The 19152-nt window shown below is 41.2% G+C and overlaps 2 protein-coding genes across 2 annotated transcripts in view; one reads left to right on the forward strand and one right to left on the reverse strand.

Moving 5' to 3' along the window:
* LOC115118313 (serine/threonine-protein kinase DCLK1-like) overlaps positions 1-8699 on the forward strand; it is a 71091-nt gene extending 62392 nt beyond the window's left edge. The window contains exons 12-15 of the mRNA XM_065000304.1: positions 3454-3544; positions 3623-3703; positions 3863-3976; positions 4683-8699. Coding sequence (XP_064856376.1) covers positions 3454-3544; positions 3623-3703; positions 3863-3976; positions 4683-4934 — 538 coding nt within the window. The 3' untranslated portion in view covers positions 4935-8699. The remainder of the gene's footprint in view (positions 1-3453; positions 3545-3622; positions 3704-3862; positions 3977-4682) is intronic.
* The window catches only part of LOC115141267 (neurobeachin-like), a 262298-nt gene continuing 251786 nt past the window's right edge, over positions 8641-19152 (reverse strand). Inside the window, exons 20-23 of the mRNA XM_065000303.1 lie at positions 15972-16073; positions 14631-14827; positions 12125-12276; positions 8641-11581 (exon numbers count right to left, since the gene is read on the reverse strand). Coding sequence (XP_064856375.1) covers positions 11491-11581; positions 12125-12276; positions 14631-14827; positions 15972-16073 — 542 coding nt within the window. The 3' untranslated portion in view covers positions 8641-11490. The remainder of the gene's footprint in view (positions 11582-12124; positions 12277-14630; positions 14828-15971; positions 16074-19152) is intronic.

Below are 19152 nucleotides of genomic sequence, written 5' to 3' on the forward strand. Positions count from 1 at the left end.
GGGTCAGTACTGCTCACTGATACCTAGCTAGACAATACCATTATAACCCTTCAGTGGGTCAGTACTGCTCTATGATACCTAGCTAGACAATACCATTATAATCCTTCAGTGGGTCAGTACTGCTCTATGATACCTAGCTAGACAATACCATTATAACCCTTCAGTGGGTCAGTACTGCTCTATGATATCTAGCTAGACAATACCATTATAACCCTTCAGTGGGTCAGTACTGCTCTATGATATCTAGCTAGACAATACCATTATAACCCTTCAGTGGGTCAGTACTGCTCTATGATACCTAGCTAGACAATACCATTATAACCCTTCAGTGGGTCAGTACTGCTCTATGATATCTAGCTAGACAATACCATTATAACCCTTCAGTGGGTCAGTACTGCTCTATGATATCTAGCTAGACAATACCATTATAACCCTTCAGTGGGTCAGTCCTGCTCTATGATATCTAGCTTGACAATACCATTATAACCCTTCAGTGGGTCAGTACTGCTCACTGATACCTAGCTAGACAATACCATTATAACCCTTCAGTGGGTCAGTACTGCTCTATGATATCTAGCTAGACAATACCATTATAACCCTTCAGTGGGTCAGTACTGCTCTATGATATCTAGCTAGACAATACCATTATAACCCTTCAGTGGGTCAGTACTGCTCTATGATATCTAGCTAGACAATACCATTATAACCCTTCAGTGGGTCAGTACTGCTCACTGATACCTAGCTAGACAATACCATTATAACCCTTCAGTGGGTCAGTACTGCTATATGATACCTAGCTAGACAATACCATTATAACCCTTCAGTGGGTCAGTACTGCTCTATGATATCTAGCTAGACAATACCATTATAATCCTTCAGTGGGTCAGTACTGCTCTATGATATCTAGCTAGACAATACTATTATAACCCTTCAGTGGGTCAGTACTGCTCTATAATACCTAGCTAGACAATACCACTATAACCCTTCAGTGGGTCAGTACTGCTCTATAATACCTAGCTAGACAATACCATTATAACCCTTCAGTGGGTCAGTACTGCTCTATGATACCTAGCTAGACAATACCATTATAACCCTTCAGTGGGTCAGTACTGCTCTATGATATCTAGCTAGACAATACCATTATAACCCTTCAGTGGGTCAGTACTGCTCACTGATACCTAGCTAGACAATACCATTATAACCCTTCAGTGGGTCAGTACTGCTCTATGATATCTAGCTAGACAATACCATTATAACCCTTCAGTGGGTCAGTACTCCTCTATGATATCTAGCTAGACAATACCATTATAACCCTTCAGTGGGTCAGTACTGCTCTATGATATCTAGCTAGACAATACTATTATAACCCTTCAGTGGGTCAGTACTGCTCTATGATATCTAGCTAGACAATACCATTATAACCCTTCAGTGGGTCAGTACTGCTCTATGATATCTAGCTTGACAATACCATTATAACCCTTCAGTGGGTCAGTACTGCTCTATGATATCTAGCTAGACAATACCATTATAACCCTTCAGTGGGTCAGTACTGCTCTATGATATCTAGCTAGACAATACCATTATAACCCTTCAGTGGGTCAGTACTGCTCTATGATACCTAGCTAGACAATACCATTATAACCCTTCAGTGGGTCAGTACTGCTCTATGATATCTAGCTAGACAATACCATTATAACCCTTCAGTGGGTCAGTACTGATCTATGATATCTAGCTAGACAATACCATTATAACCCTTCAGTGGGTCAGTACTGCTCTATGATATCTAGCTAGACAATACCATTATAACCCTTCAGTGGGTCAGTCCTGCTCTATGATATCTAGCTTGACAATACCATTATAACCCTTCAGTGGGTCAGTACTGCTCACTGATACCTAGCTAGACAATACCATTATAACCCTTCAGTGGGTCAGTACTGCTCTATGATATCTAGCTAGACAATACCATTATAACCCTTCAGTGGGTCAGTACTGCTCTATGATATCTAGCTAGACAATACCATTATAACCCTTCAGTGGGTCAGTACTGCTCTATGATATCTAGCTAGACAATACCATTATAACCCTTCAGTGGGTCAGTACTGCTCACTGATACCTAGCTAGACAATACCATTATAACCCTTCAGTGGGTCAGTACTGCTATATGATACCTAGCTAGACAATACCATTATAACCCTTCAGTGGGTCAGTACTGCTCTATGATATCTAGCTAGACAATACCATTATAATCCTTCAGTGGGTCAGTACTGCTCTATGATATCTAGCTAGACAATACTATTATAACCCTTCAGCGGGTCAGTACTGCTCTATAATACCTAGCTAGACAATACCACTATAACCCTTCAGTGGGTCAGTACTGCTCTATAATACCTAGCTAGACAATACCATTATAACCCTTCAGTGGGTCAGTACTGCTCTATAATACCTAGCTAGACAATACCATTATAACCCTTCAGTGGGTCAGTACTGCTCTATGATATCTAGCTAGACAATACCATTATAACCCTTCAGTGGGTCAGTACTGCTCTATGATACCTAGCTAGACAATACCATTATAACCCTTCAGTGGGTCAGTACTGCTCTATGATATCTAGCTAGACAATACCATTATAACCCTTCAGTGGGTCAGTACTGCTCACTGATACCTAGCTAGACAATACCATTATAACCCTTCAGTGGGTCAGTACTGCTCACTGATACCTAGCTAGACAATACCATTTTAACCCTTCAGTGGGTCAGTACTCCTCTATGATATCTAGCTAGACAATACCATTATAACCCTTCAGTGGGTCAGTACTGCTCTATGATATCTAGCTAGACAATACTATTATAACCCTTCAGTGGGTCAGTACTGCTCTATGATATCTAGCTAGACAATACCATTATAACCCTTCAGTGGGTCAGTACTGCTCTATGATATCTAGCTAGACAATACCATTATAACCCTTCAGTGGGTCAGTACTGCTCTATGATACCTAGCTAGACAATACCATTATAACCCTTCAGTGGGTCAGTACTGCTCTATGATATCTAGCTAGACAATACTATTATAACCCTTCAGTGGGTCAGTACTGCTCACTGATACCTAGCTAGACAATACCATTAGAATCCTTCAGTGGGTCAGTATTGCTCTATGATATCTAGCTAGACAATACTATTATAACCCTTCAGTGGGTCAGTACTGCTCTATGTCTGATTTGTCATAGGCCGGGATTCAATCCCAGACATGCTCTAACTCAGCGCACTAGACAACCGACAATAAGCTGTTTAAAGGCATTTTCCCATATGTTTGCAGAGATCGCATTCATAGTAAAAGCCTCTGATGTCGGCGGAAGTTTTACTGTGCTGCTCATAGTATTTTAGTATACCCAGATAGAAAATCACATTATAATACTGATGATAATGACTTACTTTCATGTGTTTGTCCAGGAACAGTGAGGACCAGGAGATTTTGTTGGACCAGATTCTAACGGGACAACTAGACTTCCCTTCCCCGTCCTGGGACAACGTGTCTGTCACTGCTAAGGTTGGTCTATGGTTCTATCCCTGCACTTATTGACAAATGTTTGTAAAAAATACAAGTAAGCAAGTTTATTTATTGTAGGAGCTGATTACTGGGATGCTGCAGGTGAAGGTGGAACAGAGATACACAGCTCTGCAGGTTCTGGATCACCCCTGGGTCAATGTGAGTACCTAAAACATACCTCATAGAACATACATATGGTAGGTCTACTGTGTGTATGTGTGTCTGCGTGTGTGTGTGTCTGCGTGTCTGCGTGCGTGTCTGCGTGCTTGTGTGTGTGTTCCTTGACCAGCTCTATCAGAGGTTCTGTCTGTGTTCCAGGATGATGGGCGATTAGTGAACGACCAGCAGCTCTCTGTGGCTGGGAAGATTAAGAAACACTTCAACACGGGTCCTAAAGCCTGCAGCACCACTGCTGGAGTGTCTGTTATCACAGTAGGGACACACACACCATCACACCACACTGTTATTATCACAGTAAGGACACACACACCATCACACCACACTGTTATTATCACAGTAAGGACACACACACCATCACACCACACTGTTATTATCACAGTAAGGACACACACACCATCACACCACACTGTTATTATCACAGTAAGGACACACACACCATCACACCACACTGTTATTATCACAGTAAGGACACACACACCATCACACCACACTGTTATTATCACAGTAAGGACACACACACCATCACACCACACTGTTATTATCACAGTAAGGATCCCCCTTAGTCATTCTTACTCAAGGCTGTGTAGGTGTTTAGGACTGTTCAGAATGTGTACAGCCCAAAACATTAGGTTCTTCACATGTAACCCTGACATCTAATGCATGTCCTCCTCTCTCTCTCTCTGCCTCTTTCTCCCCTTCTCTGCCTCTCTCTGCCTCTATCCCTCCTCTCTCGCTCCTGTCTCTGATTCTCTCTATTTGCCCTTCACTCCCCCTGTCTCTCTGCCTCTCTCTCTTTGTCCTCTTTATCCCCCCTTCTCTCTCCCCGTCTCTCTGCCTCTCTCCCTCCTCTCTCTCTTCCTCTCTCTCTGATTCTCTCTATTTGCCCTTCTATCCCCATCTCTCTGCCTCTCTGTCTTTGTCCTCTTTCTCCCTCCTCTCTCTCCCCTCTCCCTCTCAGACCACCCCTCTTGATAAGGAGCGGCAGGATTTCAGACTAAGACACCAGCAGGATGTGAGATTGAAGCCCCGCCCCTGCCCCCAACCAACAGGCTTCCCCACCAGTGCCAGCCAAAGCTCTGCCCACAGCTCCAATAACCCTGCCCTCTCTCCCGCTGACTTTACCTCAGAGTCAGAAGATTACTCCCCCAGCCCCTCCCCCACCTCTCCTAGCTCCGCTGACACCGTCCGCTCCCCCACCTCCCCCTTCTAGACCCCGAAGGAAGAGAGAGGGGAGAGGAGGATGGAGGGAGAACGAGGAAGGATAGGGGGCGCGCGTCCCTGTACTAACACTAGCCCATGTCCCTGTATTCACGACGACACTGTCAAGATGCCTGCCAATTACTTAAACATTGATTTTCCATTCCGGCTACAGTGTCAGTTTACCCTAAGATACACTGGGGTCAGAGCCATGCATAGGGGTCAGTTAGGGTGGGGTTAGGGTTAAAGGTTAGAGGTTAGAGTCAAGGATAAAGGTGTATTCTGGATGGGTTCTGCTCTGGCCCTGAGAGGTTACTAAGGCTGAGAATCTGTATCTGCTTATCTTTTTAAGACACCACACAGACATACAAGAGTTAAGCCTTATTTCAGCAAATACTGAATAATGATCCACTGACGTCCCCTGGTGTTGGGAGGTGAGTACTGCAGGCCAACCAACCTTCTAACAGGACAGCTTAAACTGCAACACAACTAACCTACAGATCAAAATCTTCCATTTAACTTGACGGGACCTCATACACCCTCAATAGGGCATCTTAAGTATTTATGTGATTAAACATACATTTTGAAAATAATAAGGATAATAATAATGACGTTGGGTCCTTGAAAAGTGCTGTATAAACAAAATGCCGTGTATTATTATTCATTTTGACAATGTATGCATCAAGTCAGGTATCTATTTGTGTGAAGTTATATTGCACCCAATTCATTACAACTTGTACAGTTCATTCTGTAGAAAAACCCTTCCAATGTCAATAAGACATGCTGTATGATGTAACATGAAGATATAATCTACGTGTGTCTGGAAGGACATGTGGCTACGGTCATTTATCCAACTGTCTAGTGTTCAGCTATTCTCCAGTTCTTGGTGCTGTTGTAGACATAATATACTACACACTTTACAGAGGACCAGAGAGGGGCGCTGGAAGCTCTCCAGGCATTCTGCGATACCATATCTATTGGTTGATTGATTGTGTTTTTGTCCATGACTGTTATGCCAGTGTGCCAGTTCATGTACAGTCCTCATTTAATGGACTATGAAAAAGGTTGTGTATTTGGTAGAGTATTAACAGACATTTTCATGGCTTTTTATTATTGTACAAAATTGGCCTTGTTTCAGTTAATATGTTAATATGTTGATAGTGAAATAATTACCTATTTAAAGTACGATTATTGGCCGGAACACAATGGACCAAGTGCAATTAGATTCTGGATCTCTTACCAATATTAGACAGCACAGACCTTTTCAAGCTATTGTTAACTATAAACAATCCATACATTGTGAATGTATGTCAGAACAGAGGTGCTATGGCAGCGTCTTTCAGTGCTGCCTGAGTTTTCAGCTTGCTGTGTGTGAGCCAGGGGTTGGAACCGGTTCAGTGAACAGAACTGAAAACCGGAAAATCATGCAGTTCAAAACAAGATGCCCAGCACTTTAAGCCTCCTCCTCCACCCTCTCTTCCCACCCACAACATTTTAGTCACATCTCACTCCCTACAATTGTCTGTCCAATGCATGTAAACAACTACAGCTTGCCCACTCCATAGCAAGCTACTATATACGCACTGATTGGTAAAGTAATTTAATGTTGAGTTCAATGTTTTTTTTAAAACTATGATTGCAGAGGTTTAAAAAGGAACAGAAAGGAACAATATAAACTGCTACTAATTTGGGGTTCAATCCAGTTCAGAACTTTATTTAGCTGGTCAGAACAATGGAACTGAACAAAAAAAATGGTTTTGTTAAAAACGATGCGATTGGAAAATACTTTTGCTTCCAACCCCTGGTGTAAGCACAGTGAGTTGGCAGGTCTAGAGAGAGAAGCACAGTGAGTTGGCAAGTCTAGAGAGAGAGAGAAGCACAGTGAGTTGGCAGGTCTAGAGAGAGAGAGAAGCACAGTGAGTTGGCAGGTCTAGAGAGAGAGAGAAGCACAGTGAGTTGGCAGGTCTAGAGAGAGAGAGAAGCACAGTGAGTTGGCAGGTCTAGAGAGAGAAGCACAGTGAGTTGGCAGGTCTAGAGAGAGAGAGAAGCACAGTGAGTTGGCAGGTCTAGAGAGAGAGAGAAGCACAGTGAGTTGGCAGGTCTAGAGAGAGAGAGAAGCACAGTGAGTTGGCAGGTTTAGAGAGAGAGAGAAGCACAGTGAGTTGGCAGGTCTAGAGAGAGAGAGATAAGAACAGTGAGTTGACAGGTCTAGGGAGAGAAGAACAGTAATTCAGACAGGTCTAGAGAGAGAAGCACAGTAATTCAGACAGGTCTAGAGAGAGAAGCACAGTAATTCAGACAGGTCTAGGGAGAGAAGAACAGTAATTCAGACAGGTCTAGAGAGAGAAGCACAGTGAGTTGGCAGGTCTAGAGAGAGAGAGAGAAGAACAGTGAGTTGACAGGTCTAGGGAGAGAAGAACAGTAAGTTGGCAGGTCTAGAGAGAGAGAGAGAAGAACAGTGAGTTGACAGGTCTAGAGAGAGAAGAACAGTAATTCAGACAGGTCTAGAGAGAGAAGCACAGTAATTCAGACAGGTCTAGGGAGAGAAGAACAGTAATTCAGACAGGTCTAGAGAGAGAAGCACAGTGAGTTGGCAGGTCTAGAGAGAGAAGAACAGTGAGTTGACAGGTCTAGAGAGAGAGAGAAGCACAGTGAGTTGACAGGTCTAGAGAGAGAGAGAAGAACAGTGAGTTGACAGGTCTAGGGAGAGAAGAACAGTAAGTTGGCAGGTCTAGAGAGAGAGAGAGAAGAACAGTGAGTTGACAGGTTTAGGGAGAGAAGAACAGTAATTCAGACAGGTCTAGAGAGAGAAGCAAAAAGCACAAGAGAAGCATGAGATGATTGATGTGTGGAACACTTGTTTGTCCTCTAGGACAGACAAACAACTATGTTAGTACCGAGTTTTAATCATGGAAACAGAGGAAGTGAAGTGTATCTATCTGCTGAATTGTCCAAATTTCTGTTGTGAGAGAATGAAAAAGTACAGATTGAAATGATGTTGCTATGCAAAATATGTATTGATACCCAATGATATGTAAGAATTAGTGACTACATGTGAAGCCAATTTGATTGGGATTCATCACCAGTAGCACATCTTTTTTCCTGATGATGGTAGTGAATGGTCATTGTTCCTGTATAGCAACCCTTTAACAGTGGTCATCACCAAGTCAAACCTGTGAATAAACCACTTCCTCAATCTGAGAGCCTGGTCATTGTACTGCGTCCGTCCAGGGGGACTACAGTCGGACAATCTGGGATTTACAAACAGCAGCCACAGCCGCAGCAATAACAACATCCAGCCAATAGATGGCAGTATAGGATAATCTGTACCAGATCTAGAAGACAACAAACACATGCATTTTGAGTTTCCACTATTGAGATACCTTTTAAGTGCATGGGGTTATATTCAATTTTTTGTTGTTTAAGATATGAGTAATATACATATAGATATTCTATTGGGGCGGCAGGTAGCCCAGTGGTTAGCGCGTTGGACTAGTAACCGGAAGGTTGCAAGATCGAATCCCTGAGCTGACAAGGTAACATTCTGTTGTTCTGCCCCTGAACAAGGCAGTTAACCCACTGTTCCTAGGCTGCCATTGTAAATAATCATTTGTTCTTAACTGACTTGCCTGGTTATAATTCTATATGTCAGAATATTCGAAAAACAAACTACTAGTTTTGTTCAACCTGCTATTAACATTTGAGAATTCAGTCGCATAAGAGCTTGCTTTATTTATTGTTATTATAAATACAACAAAAAGGAAAACAATAAAAAATGTTACTGTTCATCAATCTTTATATATTGTCTTAAGTTAATGTATAACAGCTCCAAACAAACACAAGGTAAATGCCTCAGACATTGCAATCTACACAAAACAACTTGTAAAATCATGATATACTTAAATCAACAAAAATACAGATCAACAAAATATTTTACAAAAAAAATCAAAATGTGTTTTTTAAAGCAACAATGTCAACACAAATAAAATGCATTTATTTAGCAAAATCCTCCTTACATAAAGATTTAAGTCAAATATTGAAAATAAACCCAGTATGTCAAATTCATATTGATGGGTATTATGAACCAAAGCAGTAAAGTCAGATAGATATTACAGCCACTGTAGCTCTCTGCACGCAGTGTCCCTGGTTTAGCTAGGCTGCTGTCTGTACCATTACAACGGAAACCCAAACTCTTTGCATATTGTGATTCGTTTTTTTCCTTTTCATCTTACTGTCAACTCACACATGTGGCATATTTTACATTGCTGCACTGAAACAAACTTATAATGTTTTCTGTTTATTCAAAATAGTGAAGAATCATTTTGGGTTGGTCAGGTTAGCTACATGCCTCTCACTTAGCCTGGCTGTTTGTGCTAACATTCCACTCCTTTCCATTACTTGCAATGCCAAACATCATGTCACGTTTGGCATATAACACGGAGTACAATGAGTGGAATGTTAGTACCAAACAGGTCTGGATTGCAGGCTTTAACAAACTCATGGTATTGCTAGTGATCATCCAGTGTTTCTACAAATGTCTTCCTTATCAATCTATTATCTGGAAATACAAACCATGACGAATAAAGAATTCCGTGCTAAATCTGACTAGCATGTGGTAATGATTTTAAAAGTATATAAAAGTCATTTTAAACCCTTGCTTTTGTTGAAATATAAATAAAATAGTTACAGAACAAGAAATGGTACAGAAATCATTACAAGGTTCGTTACTTCCTGCTGATAATGTGAGACGTGATTAAGAAACAAATTACAATGGACACATTTCGCACGATAAGTATAGTTCTGAAACTGCCCTTACAGACATCTAAACACATTATCACATGAACATAGAACAATTTGTCATTTTTGACAAGTACATTGATAGACTACTGTTTTCCATGATGGGAGACAAACTATCAGCTATTATTACTAACCAACTAAATCTCTGTCCCAAATGGCACGCTAATCCCTTTATAGTGCACGCCTTTTGACCAGAGCCATATGGGTCCTGATCAAATGTTGTGCACTAGAAATGGAATAGGGTACCATTTGGGAAGCAAACTAAGATTTGATGTGAGAGAGTCATGTCACGGTTTGGAACAGAGAATTATGGTTCAACTGTCAAAATGGAGACTAAATGGAGACTAAGTGGAGACTAAATGGAGACTAAATGGAGACGTCTTGTTCTTTTCAAATCTTTTCTGGAAATAAACTCCTTACATCATCCTTATATACAGCAGTTTTTACTTTTTTTCCTAGAAAAGTGTCCCAAGTTTGATATGTATTTGACATACAAATGTTGTATAAATGTTATTAACTGTAGGTTTGTTTATTTGTATTTTTCACAGTTTTAAATATGACCAGTTGAATAAAATCGTACATTCGTTATTTTTGAATCAGTTTTGAAACTGTCACTGTAGCGCTATGACTGAGCTCTTCTTCTAAGCTCTTCAGTTTAAGAGTTTCTTCTGATATGACTTATATTTGAACCTGTCTGTTTCTAGGCATTATGATATACGGTGGGGTACGAAATGATTGACACCCTTGATAAAGATTAGCAATATTTACTGGTATAAAATAAACATTTAAAATACTGAGCTATATTGTATGATAAAAAAATATGTATTTTATTTTATACTAATACAATTGCTCAGAGAAAAGGATTTTGTTTAACAAGTAATATATACTTGTTTTTTTTCTGGAAACTTTTGAAGTTTACCAATAACTAACAGAATTTTGGTATCTTTTAAGGATTTTATGTAATCTATCAGAAGACATCTACTTCAGATTGTCACAGAAGGTCAAAGATCATAACCCCAAGACATGCGTACCTCCCCTGTTATTGGTAATGGTATGATCTTTGACCCTCTGTAACTTTCATCATTATTCACGATTCATTCAGGATTATCTGTAATCATGGTGGTATCCACATTAATTACGAAGAGTTTAGAAACATATTCTATTCTTATTTACAATTAGTGAATCCAAAATGACAGAATACATTATTTACCATTCATTTCTATTGGGCACAAAATAATCTGAAACACAACCTAAACAAACTGCAAATGCATCCAACAAGTTTGTAGAGTCACAAGCTTGACGTAATCATTAAGGGCTAGGAACATGGGACCAAATACTAAACTTTTGACTACTGAATTTATAAGAATATTTAGGGATGTCAATCATTTTGAACCCTACCTTTTTGAGAAAAAAATGTTTACTTGTTAAACAAAATGTCTTTCTCTAAGCAATTGTATTAGTATAAAATAATATAATTTTCAATTTTTTGGGCGCATATCATATAGCTCAGTATTTGAATGATTTATTTTATACAGTCATTATTCAGACCCCACTGTATTACTAACCTGGTTAACAGCTTATGGTTAGTTTGTTAGTTAGTTAACCTGTATGGTTAGTTAACACTTAAACAAGTAGTTAGTTAACCCTAGTTAACTTGTATAGGTAGTTAACAGCGGTTAACCTGTATAGTTGGTCAACAGTAGTTAACAGTAGTGTCCAGGTGTCCTCCAAACCAGCAGCCATGTTGTACTGCCTCTCTGTCTCTGTAACCCTCAGTATCTGTTCTGGTGCTCGTAGTGCCACCGGTTGAAGTCGATGTTGAACGCCACAATGCTGCCGGATGCCATGCCAGTGATGAGAGTCCTGGGAGGGGACACACACAATACAGTGTATACATACACAATCTACCTCTATATATGACCCGTTAATAATTCTATTAGCTTATTGTAATTTATTAGTTATTTCCCAAACATGAATCTACTTTACTAACATCAAACAATAGGTGTGTGTGTTTGCATGTGTGAGTGAGTGTGTGTGTGTGTGGATGTATGTGTGTGTGTGTGTGTGAGGAAAGTGATGCTTGTGTGTATTGCTCCAAGGCAAGTGCGCTTTCAGGACCTTTCACTGCAATTTCGTTGTCTCTATGGCAACTGGTTCTATTTAAAGAAAACAAAGCTCACTGAACTGCGAACGTTCCATTCCCCCAAATGTACCCTGACAAGCATGAAACACACAGGCCCTTTCAGTGTTCTACAGCCTACATACTGCTCTACACACACACACACACACACACACACACACACACACACACACACACACACACACACACACACACACACACACACACACACACACAATTGATCCTGTATTAGAGGAAACCAGACTAGGAAGACTGACAGGACTAACCTCTGGTCGTGAGAGAGGTCCATGGCGCGGACACCAGCATCACAGCCTGGGTAGATGTAGAGCTGTTTGAAGTCACAGGCCTGCCACACCTCCACCACCCCGTTGTCTCCTCCTGTCACCAGGTTCTGACCGTCACTACTCAGCATAATGGCCTAGGGAGCACATCATAATAATGATATAATAATACATTACATTCAAATAAATAATCATAGTAATAATCATAACATCTACCTCAAATGACAGCCTAGGCCCTATGTAGTAAACTACTTTAGACGTTTAGACCCTAGGCCCTATGTAGTAAACTAGTTTAGACGTTTAGACCCTAGTCACTATGTAGTAAACTACTTTAGACGTTTAGACCCTAGTCACTATGTAGTAAACTACTTTAGACGTTTAGACCCTAGGCCCTATGTAGTACACTACTTTAGACGTTTAGACCCTAGGCCCTATGTAGTAAACTACTTTAGACGTTTAGGCCCTAGTCACTATGTAGTACACTACTTTAGACGTTTAGACCCTAGTCACTATGTAGTAAACTACTTTAGACGTTTAGACCCTAGTCACTATGTAGTAAACTACTTTAGACGTTTAGACCCTAGTCACTATGTAGTACACTACTTTAGACGTTTAGACCCTAGGCCCTATGTAGTACACTACTTTAGACGTTTAGACCCTAGTCACTATGTAGTACACTACTTTAGACGTTTAGACCCTAGTCACTATGTAGTACACTACTTTAGACATTTAGACCCTAGGCCCTATGTAGTACACTACTTTAGACCCTAGGCCCTATGTAGTACACTACTTTAGACATTTAGACCCTAGTCACAATGTAGTAAACTACTTTAGACGTTTAGACCCTAGTCACTATGTAGTACACTACTTTAGACGTTTAGACCCTAGGCCCTATGTAGTAAACTACTTTAGACGTTTAGACCCTAGTCACTATGTAGTACACTACTTTAGACGTTTAGACCCTAGTCACTATGTAGTACACTACTTTAGACGTTTAGATCCTAGGCACTATGTAGTAAACTACTTTAGACGTTTAGACCCTAGTCACTATGTAGTACACTACTTTAGACGTTTAGACCCTAGTCACTATGTAGTACACTACTTTAGACGTTTAGACCCTAGTCACTATGTAGTACACTACTTTAGACGTTTAGACCCTAGTCACTATGTAGTAAACTATTTTAGACGTTTAGACCCTAGGCCCTATGTAGTAAACTAGTTTAGACGTTTAGACCCTAGTCACTATGTAGTACACTACTTTAGACGTTTAGACCCTAGTCACTATGTAGTAAACTACTTTAGACGTTTAGACCCTAGGCCCTATGTAGTACACTACTTTAGACGTTTAGACCCTAGTCACTATGTAGTACACTACTTTAGACGTTTAGACCCTAGTCACTATGTAGTAAACTACTTTAGACGTTTAGACCCTAGGCCCTATGTAGTACACTACTTTAGACGTTTAGACCCTAGTCACTATGTAGTACACTACTTTAGACGTTTAGACCCTAGTCACTATGTAGTAAACTACTTTAGACGTTTAGACCCTAGGCCCTATGTAGTAAACTACTTTAGACGTTTAGACCCTAGGCCCTATGTAGTACACTACTTTAGACGTTTAGACCCTAGGCCCTATGTAGTACACTACTTTAGACGTTTAGACCCTAGTCACTATGTAGTACACTACTTTAGACGTTTAGACCCTAGGCCCTATGTAGTAAACTACTTTAGACGTTTAGACCCTAGTCACTATGTAGTAAACTACTTTAGACGTTTAGACCCTAGTCACTATGTAGTACACTACTTTAGACGTTTAGACCCTAGTCACTATGTAGTAAACTACTTTAGACGTTTAGACCCTAGTCACTATGTAGTACACTACTTTAGACGTTTAGACCCTTGTCACTATGTAGTAAACTACTTTAGACGTTTAGACCCTAGGCCCTATGTAGTAAACTACTTTAGACGTTTAGACAATAGTCACTATGTAGTACACTACTTTAGACGTTTAGACCCTAGTCACTATGTAGTAAACTACTTTAGACGTTTAGACCCTAGTCACTATGTAATACACTAGGTTTGAATATTGCTGTTCATCACTGATTCCCAAACAAATTGACTGAGCTTGAGCAATAAAAAAAATAAAAACAATATATATAGATATATATTGCCCTATATGCAAAGTTGGTAGAATCTTATTCAAAATTATTCACAGCTATAATGGTTGGCAAAGGTGCTTCCACCATGGGGTGTGAAGACATATGCAATCAAGATACTTTAATAATATATATATATTATTATTATTATTAATTTGGTGAATGTTCTATAATTCTCTTTCACTTTGAAAATGTGGAGTAGGTTCTGGAGATCAATAGACCCCCCCCCACCACTGAATCACGTTTTTGAAATGTCATTTAAGACTGTAACATGTGAAGACTGTGCAAGGCGTGTGTAGACTTTCACTAGGCACATACTGTATTTGTGGTCTTACCCGTGTTGAGTCGTTGACCTCCATCTGAGCCAGTAATTTCCCGTTGATGCTGAAGTTACAGAAACGTCCTCTCTCGTAGCAGATGATACAGTGGCCCTCGCTGGACACAGATATGAGGCGGGGACACATGCAGTTATCTGGGCCCTCCAGGGCCCGCAGCAGGTCCCCTGTTATAGTGTGGACCAGACACGGACCCTCTGGAGGGGGAGCATGATAGAGTTACACACGAACGGATGCATAGACACATGCACACACACTATTCAAGGATGTTACTCAACGTTCCACACCTAACTAAGATATCTATGTACTGTGGCATTACAGTCCTATCAGCCAACTCACATACCTTAACTAACCATTACCATCACCTTACCAGAGCCATGTACCACAGCTAATAGCTATGACTATATCCATTGCGATCCTAGCTGAAAAGAGAGATAGTCTGTTCTCAGAGCCAGCTGGTGACAGAAATGCCCAGGAAGCTTATTTCCCAGTTCTGGTTCACGTCTTTGACAGTTCTGTATAGTTATGTTTTTTAAATACTGTGACTTCGATTTTATAGTACTTCTTTTCTATAGTGCCTTGGGTGCGAGAAAAGCACTTTTATATACAAGATGAATTATTATTATTAGATGGAGATTAAACTGTAGTACTCTACTTTGGACCATTGGTGGAAAAAAGTACCCAATTGTCATACTTGAGTAAAAGTAAAGATACCTTAATAGAAAATGTAAAAGTGAAAGGCACCCAGTAAAATACTACTTGAGTAAAAGTCTATAAGTATTTGGCTTTAAATATACTTAAGTATCAAAAGTAAATGTAATTTGAAAAACATACTTAAGTATAAAAAGTAAAAGTACAAGCATAAATAATTTCAAATTGCTTATATTAAACAAACCAGACGGCACAATTTTCTTGTTTTTTAAATCGCCAGAGGCACACTACAACGCGCAGACATAATTTCCGAACGAAGCATTTGTGTTTAGTGAGTCCTCCAGATCAGAGGCAGTAGGGATGACCAGGGATGTTCCCTTGATAAATACGTGAATTGGACCATTTTCCTGTCCTGCTAATCATTCAAAATGTACTTTGGAGTGTCAGGGAAAATGTATGGAGTAAAAAATACATGATTTTCTTCAGGAATGTAGTGAAGTAAAAGTAAAAGTAGTAAAAAATATGAATACTAAAGTAAAGTACAGATACCCCCCAAAAATGCTCAAGTAGTACTTTAAAGTCTTTTTTACTTAAGTACTTTACACCACTACTTTGGACCAGAGCCCTTGGGCCTTGGTCAAAAGAAGTGCCCTACACAGGGAACAGAGAACTCCAGCTGTCTCTGCTGACCTTTGGCTCCACTGATGACCAGTCCCAGCTCAGCACACACAGAGACACACACCACCTCATGGTCATGGCCGGTCAGCACAGCTCGCGGTGCCGGGTAGTCACCTGCAACACAACAGTTGGGTTTTATTAATAACAACACACAACTGCTTGAGATTGTTGCAACAGAGTGCACCTGACTGGAGGATGGACTTATAAGGAGCAACTGAAAGTAATGTAATGAACTAAGAACTGACTGAGCATATGTGTTGTTATGTTGATAAATAACTGACCACAATCATGGTGAGAGTGACTCCCACCCAGCTGCTGCCAGCGAGGTCCTGGTTAATTGTCATTTAAATATTGTGACGACAGATCACCCTCTTCCCCAACTCCCCTCCCCTCACACTGTCCCATGATTGATGACGGCTGGGGGAGAGGTTAAAGAGGGGAGGTCCTGGACACCTGGAGTCTTTCCCCTTCTCATCCCCCTCTCCTCTCCTCCCCTCTACTCCCTTTCACCCCTCTCTCCTCTCACCCACTCATTCCTCTCCTCTCCTCTCCCCCTCTCTCCTCTCATCCCTCTCTCCTCTTACCCCCTCTTTCCTCTCCTCTCCCCCCTCTCTCCTCTCATCCCCCTCTCCTCTCCAGTCCCTTAGAGAGTAGGACCAGAGCAGACATGACAGTCCTAGGACAGTGGTGAGGTGGCTGATGGGACATGTGTCAAAGAAAGCCTCCAGAGAGACCACGGACTCATCCAGCTCACCTGCCCTACAAAAGATTCAATCAGCCAGCACTGAGCCCGCCCCCCGCCCCCCTTCCCCCCTTCCCCCTTAGCCAGCCAGCCGACACAACCACCCCACCCCTACCTCCTCCACACTGCCTCACATTTCAGTGTTATGGGCCGAGCTGGGCCTGAGAGGCAGAGGGGGATTGAGCTGGAAGTTATTTTAATGATCAGGTGCCTCATTTAAATATGTACATTCCTCCCTAAATTCTGGCAGATGTGGAAATTCTGGGATTTGTTTGTGCAACTAAGTATTGTGATTTATCAAACTGCCATATGCAAAATAGATGCATGTTTTCATTGCTAAATCAGAGCTATACTATATTTGTGAGCTCTCGAACGTGTCACCACTACTCCTCCCCTCCAGGCGTTCGACAGTGCCTGTTTACTAACCACCGGTCCGGGCAACCCTTCATTACGCACACCTGGACCTTACCACTTCCCTGATTACTCCCCCTATTTATACTGTAGCACTCAGTTGTTATTTCCCATCAGGCGTTATTGTCTCTGCTTCCATGTTCAGACGCATTCCTTGTTTTTGTATCGTTATGGGTTCGATTACATTAAACTCCCCAACTGCACCTGCTTCCTGACCCCCTGCGTCTACATTACAGTTTAAGAAAAATAAACGCCCTCATTTGCTGTATGATTTGGATACGTTGATTTGGATATGTCATGACTCATGACAGTTTCTGAAGAAAGCGCAATGGCAAATACGACATTTATGTAGAGGTGTGGGCAGAATGTTTTCTCTTATTCAGTTACTTAAAAAAAAAACTAAAAATGCATCCCGCCTATAGCGCCTGCCAAACACTGGCAGTGCATTCTACACGTTTGATTTATTCAAACAGTATAAAAGTAAATGCTGTATCACACTTTATAGGGGAAAAAAGTTGTACAATACTTTGTTTATCAATAGACGTTTGTGTTTCTGTCTCCTGCCTTGGTATAGGCTCTGAATTTAAATAGACTATGATATTGCGCTCCTATCGCAAAGCAGTACTGTACCCTACCTCTACAGTTACATTTAAATACCGGTCTATTTACTTTCAATCATATTTGGCTATTGAATAAGCAATGGATAAATGGTAGCCTAATATTTGTTGTGTAGCGGAAATAAACCAGTTATGTCAGAAATGGAGATACATGTCCTGTAGTATGATTATGATTTAGGCCTATACTTTTTATACATTTTGTTACGTTACAGTCATAATCTAAAATGGATTAAATCGTTTTTTCCCCTGCATCAACCTACACACAAAACCCCATTATGACAAAGCCTAGATTTTGTTTGCATAAGTATAAAATAAATATCACATTTACAGAAGTATTCAGACCCTTAACTCAGTACTTTGTTGAAGCACCTTTGGCAGCGATTACAGCCTTGATTCTTCTTGGGTATGACACTACAAACTTGGCACACCTGTATTTGGGGAGTTTTTCCCATTCTTCTCTGCAGATCCTCTCAAGCTCTGTCAGGTTGGATGGGGAGCTTGAGAGGATCTATCTACAGCTATTTTCAGGTCTCTCCAGAGATGTTTGATTCTGTTCATGTCCGGGCTTTGGCTGGGCCACTCAAGGACATTCAGAGACTTGTCCCGAAGCCACTCCTGTGTTGTCCTGTTGGGAAGGTGCATCTTCGCCCCAGTCTGAGTTCCTGAGCGCTCTGGAGCAGGTTTTCATCAAGGATCTCTCTGTACTTTGCTCTGTTCATCTTTCCCTCGATCCTGACTAGTCTCCCAGTCCCTATCGCTGAAAAACACCCCCATAGCATGATGCTGCCACCACCATGCTTCACCGTTGGAATGTTGCTAGGTTTCCTCCAGACGTGACGCTTGTCATTCAGGCCAAAGAGTTCAATCTTGGTTTCATCAGAGCAGAGAATCTTGTTTCTCATGGTCTGAGAGTCTTTTGGTGCCTTTTGGCAAACCCCAAGTGGGCTGTTATCTGCCTTTTACTGAGGAGTGGCTTCCATCTGGACACTCTACCATAGAGGCCTGATTGGTGGAGTGCTGCAGAGATGGTTGTCCTTCTGGAAGGTTCTTCCATCTCCACAGAGGAACTCTGGAGCTCTGTCAGAGTGACCATTGGGTTCTTGGTGACCTCCCTGACCAAGGTCCTTCTCCTCCGATTGCTCAGTTTGGCCGGGCGGTCAGCTCTAGGAAGAGTCTTGGTTGTTCCAAACTTCTTTCAATTAAGAATGATGGAGGCCACTGTGTTCTTGGGGACCTTCAATGCTGTAGACATTTTTTGGTATCCTTCCCCAGATCTGTGCCTCGACAAAATCCTGTCTCTGAGGACAATTCCTTCGACCTCATGGCTTGGTTTTTGCTCTGCCATGCACTGTCAACGGTGGGACCTTATGTAGACAGGTGGATGCTTTTCCAAATCATGTCCAATCAATTGAATTTACCACAG

Source organism: Oncorhynchus nerka, linkage group LG14 (assembly GCF_034236695.1).
Source record: "Oncorhynchus nerka isolate Pitt River linkage group LG14, Oner_Uvic_2.0, whole genome shotgun sequence".
NCBI lineage: Eukaryota > Metazoa > Chordata > Actinopteri > Salmoniformes > Salmonidae > Oncorhynchus > Oncorhynchus nerka.